Here is a 10,974-nt window from a genome sequence, read left to right as displayed (position 1 = left end):
AATTTTTTTTAGTTTTTTATTTTATTGATTTTAGTGAGTAAGAGAGAGATAGAAACATTAGTGATGCGAGAGAAACATTGATCAGGAATCATGTACCCTGACCAGGAATCAAACGGTCACCTCCTGATTCACAGGTCACTGCTCAATCACTGAGTGATGCTGGTCTGGCAAGAATCCTCATTCTTGAAGGACGTTAATTGCTGAACTACATATGTATTGGAGAAATGTAGAAAATACATCCGAATTTTTCTACAAACCAGTCATTGGTGTATATACAGACTATGCTTTTAGAATGAAAGTGTGAATGAGAATTTGAAAACCTGGAAATCTTGATCTGGTTTTATGCTTAAAGATAGAGTAGCTGTTGCCCTAGCTGGTTTTGCTCAGTGGATAGAGTGCCAGTCTACGGATTAAAGGGTCCCTGCTTCGATTCTGGTCAAGGACACGTGCCCGGGTTGCGGGCTTGATCTCCAGTAAGGGGCATGCAGAAGGCAGCTGATCAATGTTTCTCTCATCATTGATGTTTCTATCTCTCCCTCTCCCTTCCTCTCTGAAATCAATAAAAATATATTTAAAAAAATTGAGTAGCTGTTGTTTGGAGTGTGTGTGTGTGTGTGTGTGTGTGTGTGTGTGTGTGTGTGTGTGTTTAAATGAACTCTTTGAAATTTGGAACTTGAAAAAAAATAATTTTAAGTGCACACTTCAGTGGCATTAGTACATTTACATTGTTGAACAACCATAATCACTGTCCATCTCCAGAACCTTTCATTATCCAAAACTGAAGTTTGTACCAATTAAATAATAACTTCCTTGACTTCCCTTCCCCTAGCCCCTGGTAATTGCTGTTCTACTTTCTGCATATAGTAAGTGGAAAATAGCAGATTTTGATGACATAATTGGTTTTTTTTTAAACTTTTAATTTCTTTTTTCTACCATATGTATTATACTATCATAATGGAATAGAAGCAAATGAGGAAAAAATTGGTAACTCTAGAGGACTTTGTGCTTTTAATTATTGAAAGATAATTTTACTGGAGCAGTAGGTTAGTAAGATTTAAATATTATATTAAATCTTTTTTTTTTTTTCCTCACCCCACTTTGATCTTCACTCTGGAAAAAAACAAAATCATCATGTAACAGCTTAAAAACTTCCTTTTCCCCCTTTAAACAATGTTGCTGTGTCACTTGGACTTTATATTTATAGTCTGAAGCCAGATGAAGTTAAGTTTTCCTGACCTTTTCATGTATCAAAGTGGTTGGATACTTAACTCTATATTAAAAGTTACACTAACCATTGAAATAGCAAATTACAAATATACCGTTTTTAAAAAAAGAGTCATGAAATGGTTTTCTGCTATTTAAAATATAAAAACAGGCACAAAATATTAATTTTTTTGTTAAATGTAATAGAATTATGTTCTTGTGTCCATAATTTCATGTATGCCTGGATTTCCAAAACTAGACTGAGCTGTTTTACTAATCAAATTTCAAACCCCAGTGTTTTGATAGGTATGCAACTTCATCTTGTAGGATTTCAGTGGTCCAAAAAGATCCATTAGTCTTCTGTTCTTTCTCTTTTAACTATTTCTTACTTTAAATACAGTTGCTAGAAAGAAATATGTTCATGTTTCTTGATGCAGGAGTTATGTTACACCTTTTATTAAGTTTGCATTTGTATATGTTCTTTGGTGTGTTTGAGGGGAGAGGACCAGAGGGTGATTAGGAGTGGGGGGTTAGTAGGATATTATTCAAAGACTTGAATGAGGCCAGTTACCTTTATGTTATATAAAATTTGTAGACTCTCAGGGTTACATCAGATTTCTGCTAGGAAGTGAAATCAATTTTAGGTGGTCACTTTGCGTTTTTTTGTTTATTTGTTTTGTTTTTATCCTCACCTGAGAATATGTTTTTATTGATTTTGGGGGGGGCGGGGGAGAGGGAAAGGAAGGGAGAGAGAGAAACATCCATGTGAAAGGGAAACATCGATCAGCTGCCCCCCAATTGAGGATCGAACCTGCAATCCATGTATGTGCCCTGACCAGGAATTGAACCCGAAACCTTTTGGTATATGGGACGACACTCCAACCAGCTGAGCTACCCAGCCAGGGCTCACTTTGTGTTTTGATCGCCAATCTGATATCTCCTGAATACAACATGAGATTTGTCATATCTTTTGCGATACATGAAAAATATTTTAGGTTTTTAAACATTTTTGTCCTCTGTTTTATTACATATCTTTAACAGAAAATTGAAAATGTTAATACATTTACTGTGGCTAAAATTAATGATATAAAATTATAGCTATCATTTTAGACAGATCTTGAAAGAGCAAACTGGTTTGAGACAAAATAGATATAAAAAAATATGCTTCTCTTTTGTATGTTTACATTTTGTAAAAGAAAGAATTTTCCCTGAGAAATATTAGAACTTAACTCTAAAATCATCCATTTAACCCCTTCCTGATTTTATTTTTTACTATTTTATTTTAAAAAATATATATATATTTAAAATACATTGTTACTGATTTTAGAGAGGAAGGGAGAGGGAGATAGAAACATCAATGATGAGAGCATCACTGATCGGCTGCCTTCTGCACACTCTTCCCCCTCCCCAACTAGGGATGGAGCCTGCAATCCAGGCATGTGCCCTTGGCTGGAATCGAACCCGGGACCCTTCAGGCTGGATACTGACGCTCTATCCACTGAGCCAAACCAGCTAGGGCTAAAAAATGTTTTTATTGATTTCAGAGAGGAAGGGAGATGAGAGATAGATAGAAACATCAATGATGAAAGAGAATCATTGATCAGCTGCCTCCTACACACCCCTCACACTGGGAATTGAGCCTGCAACCCAGGCAATTGCCCTGACCAGAAATCGAACCGTGACTTCCTGGTTCTTAGGTCGACACTGACCATTGAGAAGCACTGGCCGTGCGCGTGTAACTTTCTTTTTCATCCACAGTTGCAGGAAAATCTGGTGGTGGTTATTTTGAGAAGGTATCTCCAATGTCTAATACAAACATTTTTTCTGTTAACGTCTTTCTTAGAGAATATACATCATCTTACATTTTTACCGTGTTTTGGAGTTATCAAATGTGTGTTCATAGTGTTTTTGATGAAAAGGGAAATAAGAGACTTAGATAAGTGATTTCTTCCAAAATTACATAGCTGTGAAGTGTGAAAGCTTACTAGAATTTAGTCATTTGCTTTTGTTCTTTCTGTTTCTGTTACATATAATACAACCTGATATACATCAAATGTTCTAATTAATGTGGCTAAATTTTAATTCATTTTAAGATAGGATAGAGGAACCTTAAGAGGTTTTATTTTTGAACTTTCATATTTGGGTTTAATTCCTATAGTGTTTGGTTTTTAGAATTTTTGCAATGAGAACGTTTCTAAAAACAGGGTATAAAATATTTTTAACAAACTGGCATCAGAAAAGAACTGAGGTTTGAATAAAGATTCTTATGTCAGATTTTGGACTACCTGTTTTTATCCAAGGGATTTTCTAATATAAATTAGAAAAGGAAATTTAGCTTTTAAAAATTTTGTGGATCCTTGATGTGGATTTTTAGTGCCATTGTGTATATCAGGACTATCCTTGTGCAAGTTTATTGCTTCCTTCTTCTTGCCCCCTAATTATTTTTCAAATATTTCACAAGTATTTCATCCAAATATGGGTAAACATAGTTAGCTTTGGTCTCTTTACACTTAATTTCATTTCCTAAAATATTCACTAGGTTAAAGGTTATGGTTTTTCTTTGAATTTGAAGGTGTTGCCCTAATAGTGTTACTAGAAATTATTCCATCTCTAGTCTAGACCAAACCTACTCACAATTAAGGCTATTATATGATGGAATTACATTGCCTCCATACTTATGTTTATTCATAGGGGAAAAAAATTAGAAGTTAGAGATTTGTGGTTTCTCTCAAATGTAGTGGTTGGTTAATATTAGGTTAGTGTTTGAATATTTTTCTGGAAAAAAATTTTTTTGAGAGTAATTCAGCACAGGGGTCACTTAAGAGTTATATCAGCAGAATTCTTCACTGTTACAAAAGTTATTACATAAATTATATTAATTTTGTACCCAAATACTTGTTTTAAGGCATTTCTGATTTTTGGGTATGATTTATGAAAATTTTAAACCAAGCTTTGATTCCTGTTTATAACCTGGATTAAAAATTTAAGACTTTAAGAGTATAGTAAGTCTTCAGTCAGGAAATTGATAGATAGCATTGATTATCTTATGTGATTATCAAATATTACTGAATTAGTTTCCATAACATCATAGGAGTAGCTTCACATTTTTTCCTTTTTTTCCTGAATGCATTTAAAAGGTAGCTTTTAATTTTGGGAACTTTAGCAATCATTTTATAAATGTGTACTAGGTCAGAAATTTTAAGTATGAAGGAAGAAATGTTAATGACATATCTTCTTAAAAAGACTCACAAATCTTTTGTGGAATCAGGATATAACTTTCTGAATAGTCACATCAAACAATGTTGCCTAGTTAGACCTATCTGATGTAAAATGGTTTTGGTTTTGAGTAAAAATTGATCTGTTATTTTAATGATTGCTTCCTTCGTTCTGTGTGTTTTTTCCTGTTTATGTGTAGTACATTATAGTCTTCAAAGTGTGGCTCTATTTATAATTGTTCTTACCTCAGAAAAGAGCAGAGCTTAATAAATGGTACTTTGAAGGTGATGATTACAGTAGATTTGTATTTCTTTTTTTAAAATTAAAAAAAAATTGATTTCAGAGAGAGGAAGGGAGAGAGAGACAGAAACATCAATGAGAGAGAACCATCAATTGGCTGCCATCTGCACACCCCCTGCTGGGGATCGAGCCTGCAACCTAGGCCTGTGCCCTGACAGGGAATCGACCATGACATCCGGGTTCAGGGTCTACGCTCAGGCACTACACTGAGGCACACTGCCTGGGAGGGATTCATAATTTTTTTGCTGATTTTAGCGATCTGTTTTAATATCCAGTTTGATGGCAGTATAATCAATTAGAAAACTGATTTTCTAAACCCAGTCAAAAATGTAAATTACTATGATGATAGAGTAGCTCATGCCCATTGCTTTTGGAACTATGTTAATTTGACATTTTGCATTAGATTTTGCTTCCAATTTAAGATAATTAAAAACATATTTTTTTCAAATTTTATTTATTTTATTTTTAAACATATTTATTGATTTCAGAGAGAAAGGAAGAGGGAGAGAGAGATAGAAACATCCATGATGAGAGAGAATCAGAATCATGGATCAGCTGCCTCCTGCAAGTCCCCTACTGGGGATTGAGCCCACAACCCGGGCATGTGCCCTTGATTGGAATCGAACCCGAGACCGTTCCGTCCACAGGCTGATGCTCTATCCACTGAGCCAAATCCGCTAGGGCTAAAAATATTTTTAATGACTATAACAATGTAAGAATAGGTAGTGTGCATGTGATAATAGAAATTTAGTTGTAATTTGATAGTTGTATTACTCATTCTTTGAAGATGCAACTATCAGTATCCGCTAATGAACATTTGACTCTTGTTTTTTTTTTCATTGTTTATATCTGTTTTCTTATTTTGGTTAATGCTTACCCCAGGATTTTTTTTCCATTAATTTTTAGAGTGGGAGCGGAGGGAAGGGGGGAGAGACACACAGAGAGAAAAACATCGATGTGAGGGAGAGAGACATTGATTGACATTGATTGGTTGCCTACCGCACCCACGTACTTGCCCTTGACCAGGAATCAAACCCTCTACCCTTTGGTGTGTGGGCTGACGCTCTAACCACTGAGAAACATGGGCCAGGGTTATGTTTTCTTGATAATTACAGTTAATATGTGCCTGTTTCCTCATATAGTAAATACAAAATGGTTCATACACCTAGGTCCTAGGGATGTTTTGTTAATTTGTATATTTCCTTTTGAATGGTACTTTGGCATTGGTGTATTAGTTCCTTATTGAGGGAATGGACAACAGCCTTAAGGGGGAAGGAAGGGTTACAAGCTTATCATACTGGAAGTTCAGTTTAACATTAAGCATTTGATTGGCTCTTTTTGTCAATTGAAGGCTTACAACATGCTCATTTGAGCTTAGAAGGAATAAAACTGTTGAAATAAGTACTGAAAGTTATTATTGCTCTTTTTTTAACAGGTATTTGTTTGCTTATGGAAAGGTTGTAAAGTATATAACACTCCGTCAACCAGTCAGAGTTGGTTACAGAGGCATATGCTGACACACAGTGGAGACAAACCTTTCAAGGTAAGTAAATGTATGTGAGTTTTATTTTTTAAATTTCAATGTAAATTGACAAGATTCTTAATGAGCATACTTTTGCCCTTAAATTTAAAAGAACCATTTGTTTTAACATGTTAGTACATGTAATAGTGGACAGATCAATGACTTGAATGCATGTGTTGTTTTTTTTTAATCCTCACCTGAGGATATTTTTCCACTGGTTTTTAGAGGGAGTGGAAGGGAAGGAGGGAAGAGTTTGGGGAGGGAGAGAAACATCATTGTAAGAGACACATCGATTGGTTGTCTCCCATACTCAGATTTTGGGATTCTTTAAACTATTCTCTTGATCTTTTCTTTTGTAATTGTGATTTTGATTCTTGTTAGTCAGCTAATATTACGCTTCATCAAGGCTAAGTTGTTTAAACCCAATATTGCTTACAAATATTTACTTAACTGAAAAAAAATTAGTTGTATACAGCATATTTAGTGATTGTTTTGATTTCCTTTTTCTTTCTTGTCAATGTGGCTGTGGTTTGTCTGGATAAATTTGTATGTATATGTTTGAAACTGTTTCAGGTAAGCTCATTTTTCCCCCTACTCTGATATTTCTGTTTACTTTGAACACAGTATTTATAGTTATTTAGTTGTCTTGGGTTAATTTATTTACTGTAACTTTTCCTCAGCAACTAGTCTTCTATAGCTCAACACGATGGATTCCTTTCATAATATTGACAGTTGAGTAACTTCTCATTGTGGTAGAGTAATGTTTAAAAAACAGCCTTTCTTTCAAGTCTGAATTGGCCAATCTTTTTAGGTATTTTGGAACTAAGAACCTAACCTAAAAGGTTGATGAAGAGTAAAAGAAATTTTATCAAACCAGACTTAAACTATTATATACCCACTCTAAGGTGGCTTATAGTTGGTGCATTCAAGCACATTCTGGTAATTTGTTGCAGGACACAGTGAGTGATACTAATATTACATCATTCACTGTGATGAGTGATGAAATAATTTCTTCAGTACCTTTATTATTTGCTCTATAATGGTAGTGATACTGCTCATATTAAAATCTTTTACTTTTCAATTTTAGTGAAGTAGAATTGACAAATAAAAATAAGATAGCTAAAAGTACATTGTGACTTGATATGCATATATAATTGTGAAAGGATTCCCTTCATTTACTTAATGCATCCATCACCTTACACACAACACATACATTGCAGTGAGAATCTTTTGCTTTTCAATACTTTCTCTGTAATAATATAAAGCTTTAAATACCCTAATTTGCTATCTTTCATTAATTCTTTGCCGTTTTGTATGTCTTTGTGTATCTGCATTTGAAGCTCTCATGTTGTGTAGCCTTGGCAGCCAAGTTTTAAGAGGCTCCCACTCATACAAAGTTGGTATCTATCTATAATAATAAAAGAGTAATATGCTAATTAGACCGGCTGAATGACCTTCTGGACAAAGCCGGGGCTGCGAGGGTCGAGCCCCTTGCACGAATTTCTTGCATCGGGCCTCTAGATGAGTATAAATAAGGATAATATAGCTGCAATGATCATCATGCTTCTAAAAAATAAAAAATGATCTCTCCTGCCCCCCAAAAAAGAATGGTCACTGTTGGAGAATGGTAGGAATCTCATTATTTGGAAAGCCATAAGAATCAAGAGGTTCTTCTTTTTTTTTTTTTAATATATATTTTTTTATTGATTTTTTACAGAGAGGAAAGGAGAGAGATAGAGAGTCAGAAATATCGATGAGAGAAACATCGACCAGCTGCCCCTGCACATCTCCCACTGGGGATGTGCCCGCAACCTAGGTACATGCCCTTGACCGGAATCGAACCCGGGACCTTTCAGTCCGCAGCCGACGCTCTTATTCACTGAGCCAAACCGGTTTCGGCGAGAGGTTCTTCTTTTATTATATGAACTGTGCCACGAGGTATCCAGATCCTGGTGCCTGAGTTGCACCCATGACCAATTAAATGTGATTCTCTGGGGTATGTTGCCAGGCATTGCTTTATTAAAAAAGATCTTTCCAGTAGTTCCGATGTGCACCCACACATAAGAAACTGTTCTACGAGATAGTTCCCTTATTAGAGAAATATCACCTATGATATAGTAGCTACCACGAAACATTTCTCTGATAAATGTGGTTTATCAGGAAATTCGGTGCTCTTTGAGAGGAAGAAAGGTCTATGCTGTGTTTACCATGTGCACGTTGCATGTGGGATTTTTATTAACTTACTCTTCTCTAGGCCTCCTTGATACCACACTTGCCTGTATTTCATCCCCCCTCACCCATGCTTCCAAGCTCAGTGGCTGCTCCCTTTAGTCTGCTTTGCTGGCCTCTGCTCTACCTGACTTCTAAATGTTGGAGAGTACTCTCTTAAGAGCTCTCACCCTTGGTGAGAATATAAATACTATTTATATTCTGGTTACTCTTAGATATGTATCTCTAGCCCTAACTTTCCTTCTTGGATTCCAGAATAGAATATTCATCTTGCAAGTCTAATAGATCATTTTGAACTTAATTAACATGTACAAAATCTTGAGGTTTTCCATTTCAAAAATGGTTCTACTTGAGATTCAGTAAATAGTAAGATCATCCATCCAGTTACTCTGGTTTCAAGAGCCCTGCATTATTCTTGACTTATTTCTAAACTTCTGTATACTCCTCCTATCTGCAGTAGCAGATCCTGTCAGTTTGACCTGCAGTACATTATGAATTTGACTGCTACTTCTTACCCTCCTCTTTTATCCCCAGTTCATCTTCTGTGATTGTTAGTCACTACTATTTGAAATTCTTGGTAACTTCTCACTCTTTCCAAATTAAAATTCACATTTTTAAAAAAAAAAAAATCCTCACCTGAGGATATTTTTTCCATGGACTTTTATTACTATTTTTTCAATTGGATGTATTTTATTTTTTATTTAAAAAAATCTTTATTGTTGAAAGTATTACATAGGTCCCCTTTTATCTCCTATTTACCCCTTATAGTCCGCTACACCCTTTATTCCCAGGACTCCACCACCCTATTGTCTGTGTCCATGGGTTATGCATATATGTATACAAGTTCTTTGGTTAATCTCTTTCTACCCACCCACCTTTTAGAGAGAGTAGGAGGGAGGGGGGCAGAGAGAGAGAGAGAGAGAGAGAGAGAGAGAGAGAAAGAGAAACAGAAACATCTATGTGAGAGAGACACGTGAATAGGTTGCCTTGTGCACATGCCCTGACCAGAGCTGGGGATCGAGCCTGCAACTGAGGTACAACTGAAGTATGTGCTTTTGACCAGAAAATGAACCCGTGACTCTTAGGTCTAAGGGCCAATACTCTTACCACTGAGCAAAACTGGCCAGGGCAAAATTCACATTTCTTAGCATTATGCAAGTAAGGTCTTCATTCCTGATTCTTACCTTCATCTCTAATCTCATTTGTTCCCTTACTATATCTTCATAGGAAATTGTGTTCTGGCCATAGTAAGGCTGTTTGTAGTTCTCAAATGGATCACACCGTACCTTCATTATGGTTTTTTGTGTAGGCTGTACTTCCTACCTGGAATTTTATTGATTGATTGATTTGAGAGAGAAACATAGATTTGTTATTCCACTTGTGTATGCACTCATTGGTGTTTCTTGTGTGTGCCGTAACTGAGGATGGAACTCTCAATCTTAGCATTTTAGGATGACACTCTAACTGGGCTCTACCTGGAATTTTAAAAAGCATTTGGGAAAATGTTTAGATTTATGGACAAGTTGTAGAGATAGTACAGAGTCCCCCTGTACTTTCACCCAGTTTGTTTCCTCTGATGTTATCATCTGATGTTACTTTGGTACATTTATCAAAACTAAGAAACCGGCATTTTACCTGGAATTTTTGTTTTCCTTAATATTACCTGTTAATAAATACTGTTATATCTTTTGTGAAACTGGTATTTTCTGCTTTATGTTTCTGTAGCCCCTTAGGGAGTTTCATAGTACTTCATAGTCTTAGTACTGGCAAAGACAGTCTTAGTCATTTGAATAAATCTATTTAGGGGAGAAAAAAACCCTCATTCCACATTTCAGATTTTAGAACAGCTACTTCATTCACCACAGTGGACGTAGAGTGTTTCAGTGGATTTGGGAGATAGAACATGTAAAACATTCAATCTCTAAAAACCGGGTTTTTTTTTCCTAATTGTTGAAATGGTGCTTTTTCATCAGAACACCATGTGAGGTGGCTTAAGTTCAGGGGTCACTGTTGTATGTGTGGGTGAAAACATGAATATTTGAACACTAAAATACCACTCAGTACCATGAAATGCTCATGTTACCAGGAATGAAGGTGCTACAGGCCATTTGAGGCAACAGCAAACTGTCTCTCACCTGTTCTCTGTGACACACACTGAGTGGAATATTGATTAGATGACACTTAAGGATTTGTATTTAAGTGAAATGTGTATGATTGTGATTCTATTATATTTATCCTCCAATATAATAAAGAGGTAATATGCAAATTGACCCTCACTCCATCACGCCGCCACAAGATGGCTGCGCCCACAGTGGAGGCGGGGTTCCCGTAACGAGCTGTAATGAGCGATCAGCCGGGACCTGAGGCTGCCCTTATTAGATAAGGGCGTGGCGCCAGGCCAGGGCGGGGGACCTAAGGCTGCGCCCCCCACCCGGCGGGGCTTGATGGGGACCTCAGGCTGCACCCCCCACCAGGCGGGGCTAGAAGGGGGACCGGCCGTGCCC

General features: G+C 36.4%; 1 protein-coding gene across 3 annotated transcripts in view; it reads left to right on the top strand.

Annotated features, from left to right (window-relative positions):
- AEBP2 (AE binding protein 2) overlaps window positions 1–10,974 on the top strand; it is a 63,416-nt gene that overhangs the window by 3,394 nt on the left and 49,048 nt on the right. For all 3 annotated transcript variants that reach the window (XM_014540152.1, XM_005866751.2, XM_014540153.1), the window contains exon 2: window positions 6,155–6,262. In XM_014540152.1, coding sequence (XP_014395638.1) covers window positions 6,155–6,262 — 108 coding nt within the window. The remainder of the gene's footprint in view (window positions 1–6,154; window positions 6,263–10,974) is intronic.

The sequence above is a fragment of the Myotis brandtii genome, unplaced genomic scaffold, assembly GCF_000412655.1.
Source record: "Myotis brandtii unplaced genomic scaffold, ASM41265v1 scaffold237, whole genome shotgun sequence".
In the NCBI taxonomy this organism is placed as follows: domain Eukaryota; kingdom Metazoa; phylum Chordata; class Mammalia; order Chiroptera; family Vespertilionidae; genus Myotis; species Myotis brandtii.
This window is presented reverse-complemented; position numbering and strand designations above follow the sequence as displayed.